This window comes from Nannobrachium achirus (genome assembly GCF_963921795.1).
Source record: "Nannobrachium achirus genome assembly, chromosome: 8".
In the NCBI taxonomy this organism is placed as follows: domain Eukaryota; kingdom Metazoa; phylum Chordata; class Actinopteri; order Myctophiformes; family Myctophidae; genus Nannobrachium; species Nannobrachium achirus.
Genome location: NC_137817.1, coordinates 45,664,477 through 45,682,955, shown reverse-complemented (window position 1 = coordinate 45,682,955; position 18,479 = coordinate 45,664,477). Strand labels below are relative to the sequence as shown.

The 18,479-nt window shown below is 42.8% G+C and overlaps 2 protein-coding genes across 2 annotated transcripts in view; one reads left to right on the top strand and one right to left on the bottom strand.

The window, feature by feature from the left end:
* LOC308290145 (endothelin-converting enzyme-like 1) overlaps positions 1–6,635 on the top strand; it is a gene marked incomplete at both ends in the record, with an annotated part of 66,245 nt that extends 59,610 nt beyond the window's left edge. Inside the window, 6 exons of the mRNA XM_080731920.1 lie at positions 22–89; positions 1,087–1,211; positions 1,550–1,615; positions 4,728–4,823; positions 4,915–4,991; positions 6,536–6,635. Coding sequence (XP_080588046.1) covers positions 22–89; positions 1,087–1,211; positions 1,550–1,615; positions 4,728–4,823; positions 4,915–4,991; positions 6,536–6,635 — 532 coding nt within the window. The remainder of the gene's footprint in view (positions 1–21; positions 90–1,086; positions 1,212–1,549; positions 1,616–4,727; positions 4,824–4,914; positions 4,992–6,535) is intronic.
* A 3,532-nt stretch (positions 6,636–10,167) lies between these two features.
* The window catches only part of ccdc150 (coiled-coil domain containing 150), a gene marked incomplete at both ends in the record, with an annotated part of 36,173 nt that continues 27,861 nt past the window's right edge, over positions 10,168–18,479 (bottom strand). Inside the window, 4 exons of the mRNA XM_080731919.1 lie at positions 10,168–10,281; positions 12,819–12,935; positions 15,198–15,281; positions 18,155–18,346. Of these exons, the coding sequence (XP_080588045.1) occupies positions 10,168–10,281; positions 12,819–12,935; positions 15,198–15,281; positions 18,155–18,346 (507 nt within the window). The remainder of the gene's footprint in view (positions 10,282–12,818; positions 12,936–15,197; positions 15,282–18,154; positions 18,347–18,479) is intronic.

Here is an 18,479-nt window from a genome sequence, read left to right as displayed (position 1 = left end):
TGTTCTCTTTGCTGCCTTCAGGTCTCTGAACTATGGAGGGATAGGAGCCATTATAGGTCATGAGCTGACTCATGGATATGATGACTGGGGTAAGAATGACAACTATTCAGTCCACAATGTCCTGCAACACAACTCTAACACTGACCACTTACAGTTATTAACATAGTTAGAGATACTGGAATAAATTATGGTCCGCCTCTCATTTGTAGGCAATTGCATGTGTTAATAGAGTTACGGTAGATGAATTCTTCCCTGAGAACTGCCTGGGATTAAATATCATAATGTGCATAATTCAAGTCCTTGTGTAGCCTCGGGATCGCACATACCGGTAGATCGGTGAACAAATGCTATTGGCCGGAGACTCCCGGAGAGATTCTCCGGCTAGTGTATCCCCGCCCTTCTGCTCCAAAGAATGGCCGTGCTCGGTTAGTCTAGTCCTTGTGAGTCGAAATCCCACGATTTACAAGCCAGTGGTTCCCAACCTTATCACGAAGCGCAGAATAATTTAAAGTCCCTATAATCGTTATCACATTCACAATGAAAAGTGATTTCTTTTTAAAGAAATGCCATGACCTTTCTTTTACATTCATCTTTTAAAATTAAAGTTATATTATCATTAAAATGTGATATCATTAAAATGTCATATATTATCGTTCAAATGTCATATATTATCTTTAAAATCTTTGACAATTATTCGTCCTCACCGCCCGCCAGTGGTGACTGATCACTGACTGACTGAAACTAAATGTGACAGAGCTGCTGTTTTAGTGTGTGATATGATGTCATCCTAACCCTGGCCCCGCCTCTATGTCCTCATATCAGTGATCAATGGTTCATTGCCCCTCTATGTCCTCAACTCAGTGATCAATAAATGGTAAATGGTGCATTTATATAGCGCTTTTATCCAAGGCGCTTTACATAGATTGTGCATTACATTCACCCATTCACGCACACATTCATACACCGATGGCGGAGGAAACCATGCAAGGCACCAACCTACTCACCGGGAGCAACTAGGGGTTCAGAGTCTTGCTCAAGGACTCTTCGACATTAACTCACTCACTAATCAATGGTTCATGTACGCAGGGGGCCAGTATGATCGCCATGGTAACCTCAAGCAGTGGTGGACAGAAGACTCGTACAGGAAGTTCCAGAAGAGAGCCGAGTGCATCGTCAAGCTGTACGACAACTTCACTGTGTACAACCAGATGGTGGGTTACATGAAACACACACACACACACACACACACACACACACACACACACACACACACACACACACACACACACACACACACACACAGACGGATATGCCGCTGGAAGGCCGCTGGGTCTATTGCCTCCACGGCATCCACTGCACCTACTACATTGACGACGGTAGTTACAACGGAGCAGTTTAACGTTATGCCCAGCACAGGACACACACGCACACACGCATGCGCACACACACACGCACGCACGCACGCACGCACACACGCACACACACAGTTCCTAAAAAAATCCTATGACTAATAAAAAACTAGACAGTGATTTATTGGTTCTCTGTCCAGGTGAATGGTCGTCTGACACTGGGTGAGAACATAGCTGACATGGGAGGTCTCAAGCTGTCATACTACGTAAGTAACATCTCCAGGGGTCATCTATCTGAATGTCCGTACATGGACAAATGTGTCTGTGGCAAGACTTGGTCTCGTCTGCGGCAAATTTTAGATATGTTTTTACGCACATTTTAATGTTCTTATTTTGATAACAAGGCCCACTTACCGAATGTCAAGTCTCCAGGTTCTCTTCAGAATATGTGTGACACTGATTTGCTATGACACTATGGCACATTAGGTCATTAGGTGTCGACTAGCACTAGTGGTTCTCAAATGTTGTATTTGCAAGCACCTCTGAGAGTGTACAAATGGAACCAAATGGACCCGTAAGGGTCAATTTGCTTCCATTTGTACAATGTAGAGTTACAGACCTGTTAGTCATTCAGGGCCAGCTCTTTATGTGCTTCTGGTAATATTATTGTCCGCTCATGTTGTATGTCCATGGATAAAAAACATAATCTTGACAAAAATGTCCACCAGTGGGGGACTGCCACATTTAACCACTAAAATCCTGTTGACTGGAATCCCCCAGGGTTCTACCTAGGCCCACTCCTTTTTTTCCCCTCTTCACAAAATGTTTTTTTTTTTTTTTTTTTCCCAAAATTATGAGTCACCAGAAAACCAAGGACGGGTGTTTTTGATTAATCTATCACGGTTAAAAAAAAAAAGTTCAAAATGAATATCAAATATCTGAATACTGAATCGAGCAACTTAAAAACTGACGATAAAATGACCAGAAGTTTTTTTGAAAGTGAAATATCACTTTAATTTGTAAATTATTAGCCTCATGAGCCTGTCTTGCCACGGTCCTCTATTGAAGGAGGAAGGGACATTGAGGGGAATATGTGAAAGCTGAATTAATAATAAATATATAGCCTAATAAATAAAAACGTATTGTATTGTCTGCATTTGAGTCTGGACCCATTTGTGGGTCACAGACACATTTTTATGGGTCACGACTTGAGTAAAATATTTTCTTTAAAAAATATACACACATATATTACACCCTCCAGAAAAACGCGATTATGCGATCGCAGAATTTCCCGCAATAATCAATAAATGCCGCTGATTATGCGGGGGCTCGCATGATTTCACAATCCCCGCATATTCACCGCATATTTCGCATATTTCCGCGGAAAATATGCGAAATATGCGGGCATCGCTTGATTTCACAATCCCCGCACTTTTTCGCATAAAAGTATAGTCATGCGTCACCGTTCAATCACGTTCAGACACAAAACAGAAGCAAAACAATGATGCGCTGAGAAACACGTGGCTCCTCTCTCTGTGTGTGTGTGTGTGTGTGTGTGTGTGTGTGTGTGTGTGTGTGTGTGTGTGTGTGTGTGCCGTGCGATTGCGTGCACGCTGCACAGTGAGAACTGCAGGCAGAGAGAGAGATGCAGGCATAATGTAGGCTATACGGTATGAGCGTTGGCCCTCGCCAACGTGACGCTAGAATAACACACTCTTCCTCGGTCCTCAAACTTCAAGAAACGACAAATTAAAGTTTATCCTACTTGTTTTGAGGTCTCCATTGTACTCCGTTTGAAACGTTGTGTCGTTGCCGTTCAAAGCAAACGAGCACCTCTCCGAAAAAAAGTAGCACGCAGTATTCCATGGATGGATAGGAACAGCAATTGAATGCATAACATTTTAATCCCTTAAATCCCTTTAGAGAGAGCAAAACCACATAAATAAACCAGAGTTTTGCTTTAGCAGTGAGCTGTATCCTTAGCAAGCGCATAGGCCATAGGGTAATTATTTTTGCCTTGATGTAGCCCATTAAGGTAATTAAATTGCAGATATTTGACAGAGGTTTGCTTTTTTGCCTTGAAAATAATGAAAGGCAGTCAAAAAAGTCTGTTTTGCATTTCTCAATTCACTCAAGGACCCTTAAATTCGTGTTTTGACTACTTTGATGACTACTTAGTGATGTTGTGAGCTTGTAGATTGTCTATTTCCAAATAGCCAGTGTACTGTATATTAAAGTGGTTTAATTAATAGTTATCAATTTTTATTATAATATGTATATATACTGTACATAGGCTATAAATATGTTTTTTAAGTTCCCGCATATTTCGCATAATTTCGCATTTAATCGCAACTTTCACAAGTTCCCGCATATTTCGCATAGTTTCGCATTGTCATCGCATACATTCACACAAAAACCCCGCATAATTCACCGCATAATCAAGGATTTTTGCCTGCAAAATCAAGGATTTTAGCCCGCATAATCAAGGATTTTTGCCCGCATTTTTCTGGAGGGTCTAATATATATATATATATATATACAGTATATATATATATATATATATATATATATATATATAATACATATGTAATACATTTCTTTACAATAATTTTATACAGTTTAAAACGACAAACAAACAAATAATAGTTACACACACACACCCCCAAAATGACTTTTTTTCTATTGATTAGTCACGCCATGGAGACTAGAGTTCAATAATATTTTTAGTTTTTTGTCGCATTCCTAAGACAAAAATGTGATAACAATAAATTTACCCCCATTCGTTCCGGATGGGGACCTGTTTCGAAACGGGTCCCCATCCGGAATCAATGGGGGTAAATTTACTCGAATCAAATTTGTGTCTTATGTGTCTTATGTGACAAAAAAACTAAAAATATTATTGAACTCTTGTCTCCATGGCGTGACTAATCAATAGAAAAAAAGTCATTTTGGGGGTGAACTACTCCTTTAAGTAGTGAAATTAGTCAATCTGCAAGCTTGCGACGTGGCCCGGCGTGAGCAGATGTGTTAGGTGGAATAGACCTGCTATTTTCACTAGTTTTCGTCCCGGGCAAACGTCTAATCCATGTTTTGGCTCTTGACCTGAAACGTTTGGGAACCACTGCTCTAGCGCGGGAGGCAGGTTCCAGAGCCCAGCTCCAGCCAGCTCCGCCATTAATTAAGCACTGATCTTCACCCCAAAAAAGCCGATCTACAAGCTCACAACATGTCACTTTGCTGAGAAGTGAGAATATGTTGTTTTGTATTCTGTCCCTTCATGGTTTGCGTGTGTAATCCCCTCTCTCTGTCTGTCTCTCTCCCTCTCTCTCTCTCTCTCTCTCTCTCTCTCTCTGTCTCTCTCTCTGTCTCTCTACCCAGGCGTATCAGAAGTGGGTGAGGGAACACGGTCCAGAGAGACCCCTGCCCGGCCTTAAATACACCCATGAGCAGCTCCTCTTCATTGCCTTTGCTCAGGTAGCAGCAGCTCTGACTGTGTTTCCATGAGGCAGCAGATCAGATGAATGGAGGAGTTTAATGGCTGACTGATTGTTCTCTGTCTCATCAGAACTGGTGCATGAAGAGGAGATCTCAGTCTATCTACCTGCAGCTGCTGACCGACAAACATGCACCAGAGCACTATAGGTACACGCACACACACACTCACACAAACATGCACCAGAGCACTATAGGTACACGCACACACACTCACACAAACATTCACCAGAGCACTATAGGTACACGCACACACACATACACATACACATGCACGCACGCGCACAGTATACATATATACAGTACAGATCCATCTAAAAAATAATAATATTGTGTCAAAAAGAATTGCAGATGCCATAGCACACCAAATTATAACTGACTGCGGAAACTTCCCACTGGAATTCAAGCAACTCTGATTTCAAAAGGTTGACATTTCTCTATTATAAATCCTTGTTTTGAGTGGTCTCGTGTAATATTGTAATATTTTGAAATATGGATGAAGCAGGGCTTTACTTTATGAAAAACGTGCAAATTTGAAACTTGGAGATACAAGGTTTATGCCCGACAGTGACTATGTACATGTTAGAATTCATGAATATAACTACTGCAATTGTCATATTACCATAGTTATGCTGGAGCACACCTACACACACACACACATGCACACACACACACACACACACACACACACACACACACACACACACACACACACACACACACACACACACACACACACACTAAATTATCTTGCCAAATACAAGGCTGTCACATTGCACTTTGTCCATGTACAGTACAAGGTGGTAGTCATGGAAACCCTACCTATTATCAAGAGCTTGTCGAATCTGCACGAGAGCTGTAAATGAATGTTGCAGTATTTAACGGAAACATTAAAAGCTAAAATTGTCTCATTATAGAGATGTGGGTAGAAGGGACGCTATTGGTTGATTTAAATTATACATTTTATCTGACTTAACCATTCACACTTTGCTGTGGAAAGTTGTTGGCACATAGTTAATAACCGCTAATAAGCAATAAAGCAATATCTAGCGAGAATGAGAAGAATTGGCACAGCGGTCTGTCAGTTCTGTTCAGGTAGGCTACTCACCACTAGTTGGGCACTTGGTCAGCTTTTGCTGTGGGCTTTTGCTATTTAGACCTCGCGAGTGATAATTATTTTTAGTGAGTCGTTTTCGTGTGACAAACGACTCACTAAAACTGACAGCTGTCTACATAACTGAGACACACGGTCTCAATTCTTGGTCTACCCAGTGGTGTGTTCTAGCGCCTTACGCTGTTTACGTAGCATGACGTGCATAATCGGATACGCTTTTTTGGAGAAATAAAAACGTATACATGTCCTCTACCAACCATTTCATCCGTTGAAAATGCGCTAGCATATGACCATAACCTTGCGCTTGTCACACGGGTGCATGTTATGGTTTCCGGCTTTCAAATATGTTTTTTTGGGGGGTCGCGGCCTGAAAAGGTTGAGAACAACGAAGCTATGGTACCACATCAATACAGCATGGAATTGTGGACACAATCTTATCCAACTATAACAAAATGAGACTGAATCTCATCAAACGTTGGTCCGTGGCTCAAATACCCAATAAACCCTATTCTATTCTATTCTATTCTATTCTATTCTGATCTACAGTACACAGTAAAATGGTGTTCCTTGTCTCCCGCAGGGTGATCGGCAGCGTGTCTCAGTTTGATGAGTTTGCCCGGGTGTTCCACTGTCCCAAGGGGTCCCCCATGCACCCTGTGGACAAGTGCTCTGTATGGTGACCTCTAGGGGTCCCCCATGCACCCTGTGGACAAGTGCTCCGTATGGTGACCTCTGACCCCTGGACCACACCCCCGGGACGACCTTTGACACCTTCTTCACAGCCTCCTCCTCCTCGTCCACTTCCTGTCTCAGATAACCTTCTGTTCTCGTCTTTAGTTTTTCATCCTGTTTGATCTCAGTACTGGATGTGCATACTGTGACACGCTGTAGCACGGAACTCCTCATTTCCCACATTTCCCACACATACAAGACGGAGAGACTTTTTTATTTTTGGTCAGTAGATAACAGAATTATCTATCATTATCAAACTACATGGTTATAATAAATATTTTTCTATGTTTAGATTTGCATTTATTTTCAAATCATCTATTTTTGTATCCCAAATGATGTAGACATATATCCTTTTGCATATGAGTTACATAAGTGTCTTTTAAATTAAATTATAGACATTTCTTCTTCAAATGTTATTATTTTGGTGATATGTGGCATAAGCTCAGAGATGGAGCGGCCAACTTGCTTATCTAAAACACAGAATATGGATCGGAAGCAAATAAGCTTCTCCGGACTGAAGGACACAAGAGACGGAGAGGACTGTGTTCCTGCCTAAATGAAGACGGACAAAGATGGATTTACAATGAACTGGAGTCGATACAACTCCTCTGCCTGCCAGTGCCAACATTATAGAGTGTTTTTATTTTTATTTTGGGAACTGACATTGTGTTGCAACGTTGCCCTCTTGTGGTTAAAAGAGGAATGGTCACTAGTGAAACATCTTTCTGCACCGACATCTTGATACTGTGAATGTTTGTACGGTCTTTAAGATCTGTTATGTTTCGTTTTTTTCTTTTCCTTTTCTTTTTTTTTACAGGTGACTCATTGTGATCTTTTACCTCAGGATTTGTAGCAAGTAATGACGCCACAAAGATTCTAAATGGAGGGTGTTGTCTGCCTGCCTGTCTGCCTCTTACATTCAACTCCTTTGAGAGGTGATGATCTGATACATGTACATTCATCACCAGTGGACTTTGAAATGTCACTGAACCTTTGATCTAGATCAGTGGTTCTCATCCTTTTCAGGCAGTGACCCCCACAATAATCATATTTTAACTGGGGACCCCCCACCCTGACGAGCACTAAGAGTTGAGGCATTACATTTTGAGGATTTTGTACACAGTTCTATTGCCGATCTACATGCTCACAACGCCTCACGTTGCGAGGCGTTGTGAGCATGTGAGCAAATCCCTAGCCTCCTTCAAAATTGGTATGAAAAGTCACCTTCAGACAGCAGCTACCCGTGACTTGTAAATAGACTAAGCCCCCATGCTCCCCCCCCCCTTTTTCTTTGTATTCTGCCTTTTGTATTTGATGTTATGCTTTTGAAACTGATATTATCCTAGATAAAGTACTATGTTCTATCCGTCTGTCTTTCAATGTTATATGAGATACTTAAAGTGTGGTTCCTGTGGAAATAAGCCTCGGCTTTCTAGGATCTCCTTTTAGTTGACCTTGTACCAGTGATTTGTACTGTCATGAAACTGTACTTTTTTCTATTGCAAACTTCTAATAAATTCTTCAATCTTCAATCAATCAATGTAGATGTAGATTTTTTGTATAAAAAAGTCCATAAATTGTCACTTTAGAAATGTGCATGTACCCTCTATGCACTTCAACTTTATGCTGGTTTGTTTACAGTTGAGTGAAAAAACAATGTTGCACATTAGGTTAATTATCTGGGGGGACCCACCAAAATAACTCGGAGACGCCCCTGGGGGTCCCGACCCACAGGTTGAGAACCACTGATCTAGAGCAGTGGTTCTCAAACCTTTTCATTTGAATTTTTGGTATCAGGACAGACACCCCTGTAAATAACATTTTTTCATCTAAGACACCCCTGAATTACATTGTGACTTTATAGAACCTTACATTAACTGTCATGTTATTACGTAAATATGTGTCAATCTTTGCTACAGTACGTGTCACGAGGGGGAAACATGAGTGAATAGTAGTTTCCGGTACGAGACTTACGACAGATATGAAAATAACTTCATACTTGACTTTTAACAGCTTGAACCCGCAGCAGTATCTGAGGGGGAACATTCACCAAAAATAGCTTATAGATCGGCTATTTTTTGGCACGGAGGTTTGGTCTCACTGAGGGACACTAACACTAACTTTGCCTTATCAATGTTCACTAACATTTGGAACATTGATAAATTCCAAATGTTATCAAAGCATTCTGTGGCACACCTAGACTTGCGTCATGGCACCCACCTTGAGTGTGGGGTCGGGACCTGTGGGTCGGGACCCCCAAGGGGTTCCCCAAATTATTTTGGGGGGTCCCCAGATGCAACATTGTTTTCTCACTCAACAGTAAACAAACTGTATAAACAAGTGTATCTGCACATTTCTAAAGTGACAATTAAAGGACTTTTTAATACCTCTAAAATGACAAATTAAACATTGGCCAAATTGTCAAATATGGCCAATGAGGCAGAAATTGTGAAAATATATAGCTATTTTCACAATGGAACCGTCTTTTACAAAATCAAAATGTAATGCCTCAACTCTTAGTACTTGTCAGGGTGGGGGGGGGGTCCCCAGTTAAAATATGATTATTTTGGGGGTTGCGGCCTGAAAAGGTTGAGAACCACTGATCTAGAGTACCCGACCGCACGGCTGTTTTTCACACTGTAGCTCCTGGTATGGCTGCAGGAAGCCTGGAAACATGACTTGGTGGGCCCCGTGTTTTATTGGAAATCGAAGGACCCCATCTACCTACTAATTGCCCCGCATTCCCCCATGAACTCTCTTTAACCCCGGACAAACCACACGAGAACTGACTAATCTGAAAAGGAACGGCCATTTCCTCCTGCTCCCATTCACTGGCAAACAAAACGAAAAAAAAAACAATTCTGCACCTAATGTGTGGCAACCGTTGACTACACTACTACATACATTTGTACAGTGCTATTTGAAGATTTAACTTTTGTATACAGACTCTGCTGGCACAACAAGAACAACAAAAAAAACACTATTTTTGTGCAGCTGGAAACTATTGCCGATACGATGATTGTATTTGACGAGAGCGCATGTTCCCTCCCCCCACACAGTGTTCAAAACCACAACAAACCACTGTGGTCGACATTCAGTATGGCAATTTCAACTATCTCTCTCTCACACACACACACACACACACACACACACACACACACACACACACACACACACACACACACACACACAGTCCTCCGACCTACAGCTGCTGGGTAATATGTGGTTGCTATCTCCTATCTGTCGGTGTTCGGTGTTTGGAATAAATACGTGGAACCACTAGTGTGTGACTGTGTTATGTTGTGTGTGTGTGTGTGTGTGTGTGTGTGTGTGTGTGTGTGTGTGTGTGTGTGTGTGTGTGTTTCTCCCCGGAGTTCGTGGTATGGTTGGTAGCCTGGAAAACATGACTTGTTGTGGGTCCCGGTTTTATGGGAAAGGGAACCGTGTGTCTGTGCGTCCAGCCAGCCCAGCCCGGCCGCGTCAGTGTGATGACTGCGTGAGCAGCAGCTGTGTGCGGGCCAGCTCTCGCTTTGCCTCCCAGCGCTCCATTATGGACGTCCATCTCCGCCACTCTGGCTCACCTTCTCCCAGGGCCTGAGGACAAGAAGAATCACACAGCTCATTTGTTAAGCCAGACAGCCTCGGCAGAGCACAGGAGACCTGGAACGTCTCCTAATGGACCAGGTGCGTGAAGATGGCAGGGCAGCCGAACCCAAACGTGTCCGCTGGGCCCTTTCCCTGTATGGCCAATCCTGGCCGGTGCAATCTGCAACCGTGCCGTCTCTGACTGCACTAGAGCAGTGGTTTTCAAATTATATTATAGCCTAATTGCAACCGAAGGTCGCGGTTTACCATGAGAAACGTCACAGCTTGTCTTCGTGTATACGGTCTATGGGCAAACCCATAGATAGACTGTAAACATTTGTCATCATGCTCTGACGTCACTGTGATGTCATGGGGAACCACTCTACCAGAATGGGTTTGCCGCTCTCGCATCACGCTCTGGCTTCACTGTAATGTCACACAAACAGAATCCCTTTTATGCCCATATATGGAGTTCCCTGATGTCATCAATATAAATGATGCCCTGTTAGAGAGATCCATCTGTGATGCCAGGGGAACAAATCCCTTTAATGCCTATATGGAGATCCATGATGTCCATAATCCCTGATGTCCACATCACTGTGGCGCGACCTCGCCCTGGTCGCGCCACAGTGGCGTCTTACTAGTGTGTGTGTGTGTGTGTGTGTGTGTGTGTGTGTGTGTATATACTGTTTGTATGTATGTACCGGTATGTATGCAAGCTCACATCATGTCACAATAATGTGACGCAATGTGAGCTTGTAGATCTGCTACTTTCGCCTTTTTAGCACCAAGAGTACAAGGCGACATGAGCTGCTTTGGATTGTTTGGGATGGATATATTAAAATAATATTATCCCCCACCATCAATAGGCTAACAATTCCTTATCAACGTGACCCCAGTTACTTTGTCGTGGGTAACTTACAGCGCAAATTAGTTCAGGCGGGATTAATCCATCTCTAAACCCCCCACCCCCACCCCCTTCACATAGTAATCCCAGCGGGTGTGAATCACAGGGATTCGCTGGGTGGATGTAATAACTGTCACCTGGAGGCAAATCTGTTTGTCAAACAGCGAAAGCCTCTTCCCTCCCCGCTCTCACTCCGTGGGCTGCGACAGCGCCAACAACTTCATTATCATTATTGAACAGTAGGATGACACGCGCCGAGGTCAGTTAAGCGTAGCCCGAGGGGGCACAGCGTCTTCTAACGGCGGCGGCCAAACACATTCACAGGGCTTCCCGGGTGCGTGACCTTCTGTTATGTCTTTCTGTCACGCGGCCGGCCCGGAGTATGATTTATAACGTCACTGTCGGGCAGAAACCTCGTATCTCCAAGTTTCAGATTTGTACGTTATTTTGTAAAGTAAAGCCCTGCTTCATCATACAAGAGTGTCGCACAAAACTAGTGAAAATAAAAAAAGAATTTAAATCATTTTTAAAATGATGAATATAAAACGAACCGTTTTGGACACACAGGGTTTCCACCCGACAACAACGATGAATTATATTTTATGACGCTTGTTTATGGAACTATACCAGCAATACAAAAAGAAGAAAAAAAAAGCCACGGCCGTCGGTCGCGAAGTGGAACGGCTCGATAGAGCTCATTGTGCATTCCAGCCGTGTGCGCTCCCTCTCCAAACAATCTCCGCCACATGCATTCATTTGGGACTGCCAGTAGATCCACTCTGCAATTGAAAATATCCCCCCCCTGCTCATAAAACAGCCTCGCGGGGGGACAAACACTCAGCCAGCAGTGCTTTTAGAGCTAAGCGGCTTTATGAAAGCCGCGGAGGACTTAAATATTTGATAAGATCATGATGGGCTAAAAACTCCTTTGTCCTATGAGAGAGGCTCTCGCTCAGCGAATGCTCAGACGCTCTGGGGCCAAATTGCTGAATACGTTTAATTTACTAGATCAATGCCTCCGTGTGCGCTTGTGTCCACTCGGCTGAATGAATAGGAGCTTTTAAGGAAAGCATTTATTTTATTTATTTTATGACTAAAGCTAAAATGACAGAAACAAAACAAAAACTGTGCTCATGACCAAAATACAACCTTTAGCAACACACATAGAAAGGGAAATCAGTGGATGAGGTCATTTAGGGACAGGGGTGGCAGATACACAAGCTCTGCGAGCTTGTAGATCTGCTATTTTTGAAAAGTCGTGAAATCTTTGAATATATTTATTTTTTTAGCAAACATTTGTAACTCAAATTTTGCTTCTGGGGGGTACGTGGAACTAAATATTTTGAGATGGGGGTCCGTGGCCAAATACATATAATTTTGGGTCCTTCACATGAAAGGTTTGAGCACCACTGACATAGAAACATAGGTTTTTCAAAAAACTTTAGAAGGATTTCAAATATTCAAAGACTTGTCACGATCTTTCAAAAATAGCAGATCTACAAGCTCGCAGCGCGGCACTCGGTACCACGCTGTGAGCTTGTAGATCTGCGATTTTTCAATAGTTAAAGTACCCAGGGCCCAGAATTTGGTGCGACACCCCTGTTTAGGGATAAGACCACGTTAGAGAGGAGATACGCACCTGTGAGTCATACTTGCAGTAAGTGGGCGTGGCCTCTGTAGGATCCTGATGCCCGGATGAGTTCCTGTTCCAGCATTCTTTACTTCCTTCAGACTCTGACCACAGATCCACAGTTATCTAGAATGGAGATGGTGTCTGGTCAATCAAAGGTGCCTCCACACTGAAAATACTACAGGAGACTCTTTCTAACTGTTCACAGACTGCAAAGAACTGCAAAGAACTGCAAAAAACTAAGCACATTTTTTTTCCAGCCGACTGCACGCCGACTGTAGTTACTGTACGCAGTTGTGCGCATGCGCACTGTGTTTTGCCAGGTCTGCTCGTTATAAGCGACTTTGATCCTGTTTTCTTGTAATGTTGCTAGTTGTGGGTTACTTTTGTTTGGGCTTGTTTCTGAAGTGTAGTTGCTTATTTGGCCTTGCTTTCAACATTCTTTTAGAAAATAGCTAATGTAATAGAGCTCAATAGGTGAAACTGGTCGTTTTCTTTTGGGCTTGTTTTCATAGACCTGGTCGCTTGCTTCACTCACAGAATCTGGCAACCGGACGGGGGAAGCGGAGATTTATTATTACCATTACTAGCGTTTTTTTTGGAGTTGATTAGTATAGGAAATTGAGAGTTGAGATCGTGAATATGCTATTTAGTAAAACTGTGCGATGGGAAAATGTCTCTGGCTTATTTTGGCTTGGTTTTGCAGCAGTAGCAAATAAACATAATGGTCCATTCTACAACTCCCTCAATCTTACCGATGGCCAGGGGCGACTCTACAAAACTGAGCAAGTCCAGTCTTCCAGTTTTCCGTCGATACTGTTCGATAGCGTTCCCGACCCGCTGCCGAAAACCTGCCGATGATCTCCCTGTCGGCAAACGACTCCGCCGCCGATTCGTGGCTGAATCGGTTTGGTTAAAAGTGCACTCAAGGCACATCCATAATTAGATTGGACTATTAATAGGCTACAGGCTAAAGCATGGGTCTTAGAGGGGGTCCAGGACCCCTAGGGGGTTCTCAGTGTTACTACAGGGGGTCCTCCAAATATTTGAGTGATACGTTTTTTTTTCTCCTATTTTATATTAACCACTTGAACCCTAGTGTCCAACTGTCCCTATTTTGAGAACTTTAGCCAAACATAGCAGATCTACAAGCTCACAACGCCTCGTGCTGCGAGACATTGTGAGCTTGTAGATCGGCTATAAAGTGGTTGGGTTTAGAGGGTAAAAAGAGCAGACTAAGTACAGAGTGAAAGTTTATTAATTATTGACCGTTCAAGTGATTGTATATTTGAAAACACACATTATCATGAATCCAAAATACACTGATGATTGTGCTGTCAAACAATGAAACTATATGGAATCTATGAAAAGGTTGTGGGGGTCCCTGCTTCATCTGTCTTTCAACTAAGGGGTCCTTGGCCTGAAAATGTTGAAGACCCCTGGGCTAAAGGGTGAAGGCTGTGACCGTCGATAAGCACCTGTCACCATTGCTAAGATAGAGCGCACCTGGGCCTCATCCCTCAATCAACCAGACAGTTTTTTTGTTTGCCATTTTGGCCTTGGCTCCCCCGAAGATGTATGCTTTCCTTATTTGGTTTCCTATTCACTTTCTGTAATCCTAACTTCAGTTGGTAATAAACTTACACATTTCCGTTCGTTTTCTTTGTGGTACTGGTACTTATACTAATGTTACACATGTTTAACCTCTAGAATAGATCATATTAAGGTTGCAACGGTGTGGGTGTGAGAGCGAATGAGAGAGATGCACAAACATGATGTCAGGCGTCAGCGTAGACCAGGAGTCTTCAACAGGGGGTCCGGGATCCCTAGGGGGTCCTCAGAGTTACTACAGGGGGTCCTTCAAATCTTTGTATGATAGAAACTTTTTTCTCCTTTTTTATATTAACCAATTGAACCCTAACGTCCATATTCTGACAACTATAGCCAAAAATAGCAGATCTACAAGCTCACAACGCTTCGCGCTGCGAGGTGTTGCGCGCTTGTAGATCGGCTATTTTTGGCAAAGAGGTTTGGTGTAGAGGGTAAAAAGAGCAGACTAAGTACAGTGAAAGGTCAAGTATTGACGGTTCAAGTTTTTACATACAGTATCTGATAAAACAAACTAAAGTGACATGAATCCAAAAATACACTGATGATTATGCTGTCAAACGATGAAACTATATGAATCTGAGGGTCCCTGCTTCATCTCTCTCTCAACTAAGGGGTCCTTGGCCTGAAAACGTTGAAGACCCCTGGCGTAGACGAACAAAAAGTATGCGCACAGCGACTTTTAAACGACTTTCCAACCGACAATAATGTGGGAGAGTCATGGAGTGGGGGTAGATAGAAGGAGTGTGAACACGCTGATGTGGTGTAGATCCGTCCTACCCGCTGGGACTCCATCCTGGCGTCACACGGCTTCCCGGTGGCCGCGCCCTCATCCCGCCGCAGCCTCCCGCGGCTCTCCGGTTTCTGTCAAGATGACATGACTTAGTCTGTGTTCACTAACAGAGGGGAAGTCAAGGTGGCCGATAAGACAATTATGATGATTAAAGCAAGGGTCTTCGACAGGGGGTCCGGGACCCATAGGGGGTCCTCAGAGTTACTACAGGGGGTCCTCCAAATCCTTGTGAGATAGAATATGGATAGGGTTCAATATAAAAAAGGAGAAAAAAAGTATCTGATAACTTTAGCCAAAAAAATGCAGAGCTTGTATATCCGCTATTTTTGACAAAGAGATTTTGTGTAGAGGGGAAAAAGAGCAGACTAAGGACAGAGTGAAAGGTCAAGTTTATTAAGTATTGACGGTTCAAGTGGTTAAATAACTGAAAACACAAACTGACATGAATCCAGAATACAATGACGAACTGAAAACGTTGAAGACCCCTGGATTAAAGGATCGATGAAAGGCGGTTTGTTGTCATTGTTTTAGTTGGTGTACCAAGAGTCTTCAGACACAAGAACACAGACTTCATATGCATCATGCGCACGTATGGGTGTACGGTATGTGACGCATGTATGGTGCACTGTATATGTGACAGACTGGTGGAAAGGGTGCATAAAGGGGGCTATCAGAGCCCTGATGTACGGTATTTGACATTTGCAGTGGTTCCCAACCTCTTCATGTCCAGACCCAAAAGAGACACTGGACGTTTGCCCAGGACCCAAACTAGTGAACACAGCCGATCTACAAGCACACAACGCGCAAGCTTGTAGATCGGCTATTTGGCACTTCATCTTTAATTATTATTTATAATTCATGGCATTTCTTAGATTTGTTTAAATAAAAGTTTTGGGGGGGAGAGGACAATCTTTTGAAATAATATTTTTTTTTTATGTAGTATAGAAAAGGGATTTTTACTTGAGTCGTGACCCACAAAAATCGGTCCGTGACCCACACATGGGCCCCGACCCACTGTTTGGAACTCCGGGCCCTCACAGCAGAGAAGCATTATCACAAAAGTATTGTTTTGAAGTGAAGAATATTTAGGCCCTCAAAGACTTTGCTGTGACGCCTGGGCTCCACAAACACATTTCTCCACAGTGTGGATAGTGCTTCGACGGTGCCGGAATGGAATTATTTCAGCCATGTCAACATTCGCTAGACAGCCTGATTGCACTTCAGCATGCCAAGTGCACAGCCTGCTTCCCAAGTTATGGCCAGTTTTCTCCAGCTCCTGCGGGCTTTGCTCTCCCCTGCCAGCCAGACTGCCAGTCAACAGTTTGTCTCTGAACACCTTTTTTGCTCGTTGCTTGTTTTTGTTAGGATTTAGGCCAGTTTTTGTCTATGATTTACTAGGGATGGGCGTTATGAAATGTCTGGCTGATATTGATATCCGATAAAATTAATTGCCGTTATGACCGATAACTGATATAAACCGATATATATATATATAAATATTAATTTTTTTGTCCATTCTGAAAAATGCATATAGGCCTAAACACAGAATTTTTAAAAGCTTGAATGTAGTATTTTTGAAGCGGTGAAAGCCGCTTCCAAGGTGTGGCTTTGTCTGTCCCGTCAATTTTGTCTATCCCGTACATATCCCGAGCATGCTTGGATTGGTCAAGCTTCACATGCCAATTTGGCCCTCCAGACAAAATCATTCACTCATTCAGAATTCATAGAAATATAGAACTAAAGCACATAGAAAGTATAGATCTAGAACACAGAATGTATAGATCTAGAACACAGATTTCATAGCTGTAGAACACATAGAATAAAAATTCACCGCTTCACTTCGAACCGAGGTTTGATTTTTTATTTCGAAACGTTCCATCTTGTTGAACCCTTTGAAAGCCTCACTCAGAAAACACAAGAAAGGCTTTTTCAGGCTTTTTGTTTGGACATTTTCAACATAATTATTAGAAAATAAAATATTGTCTAAAACCCGATGCTTGATATTGATTCGATACCCGCAAGGCACGTGACATTCTGAGCAGCACAATCTTCATGTTCTGATAAAGAGTAGTTTCCTTTTTTTCCAAGTTGTGGTTCAGTTTTGGATTTGCACGCTCTTTGACATTTCTTTTTTTTAGATTAACCCTGAGAGAAATGTCTCGCACCGCGCACTTCTGGGACCAGCAGTGGTTCCCTATGGAGACACAAAAAGCCTGCTTTGAACACAAAGAGTCTCCTCAAATTATTGGCTTAGGAATGCGAAGGAAAACAATCCATGAACTACATGGGGTGAAAAAAGGTTATTTTGTGGGTGAACTATCCCTTTAACCCATTTAGGCCTAGAATTATTTAATGCTTTAACTATCTGTGCCACACTGTGAGCTTGTCTATCTGCTATGTTTTAATAGTTAAAGCATAAAATAATGGTTAAAGAGTTGGTGCCATAGTTTGTACTTTTTCTGGTTTTCATGTGTCTAGGAGGTTGACAGTACTTCATTAGACCCCCTGGTGTGGTTGTTATGAGCAATTATGCATTCTCTTTTTATTTGGGTTTTTAGCTGGAGGATGCCACCTGCTGGGTCAGACGTGCCGTTCCAAAAACACCCATACTTATTACATCATAGAATCAACCCCTCCCCTAATTACCATTCACCCGACACATGTGGGTGTGGCTAACTTCAGCTGGGTCACCGCCCACCATGACAACCAATGAACTGGTGGGTGTGGCCACATAAAAACATCATTTTAACTCTTTCTGTACACTTTTTTGGAAAAATTCTTCCTCCTAGTATAATCATAATAGTAGATAATCATGTTTTATAGAGGGGGAAATCATGGCACCCCATCTTTAAAGTGGTTCAAATCTAAAGTGACACAGATTTGCATTCAGGCCTATAGGTACGTACATGTACAGTACATACCGGTAGTAAAGTAACATCATTACCTTGGTATTCTGACCGACATCCAGGGTGCCTCTGTTCTCCAGGTGCTGCCTCAGCTGGCTCTTCTGCAGCCTGATACGAGCTTTCTGATTGGCCACCAGCTTCTCCAGCTCAGACACCCGCTTCCGCAGCTCCCGATTGGACGTGGACACGTCACCTGACCTGCCGGATGAATCCTCAAGAGACCTTTTCAGCTGGAGACGATAAAGAGTCAAAGACAGATTCAGGGGGGGGGGGGGGGGGAGTGTAGCCTACATGCACTGTCTCAAAACAAACTCCTCAAACTGACACTGTGTCAGTTTTGGCCGCTGAGGGTAGCGGCAAAAA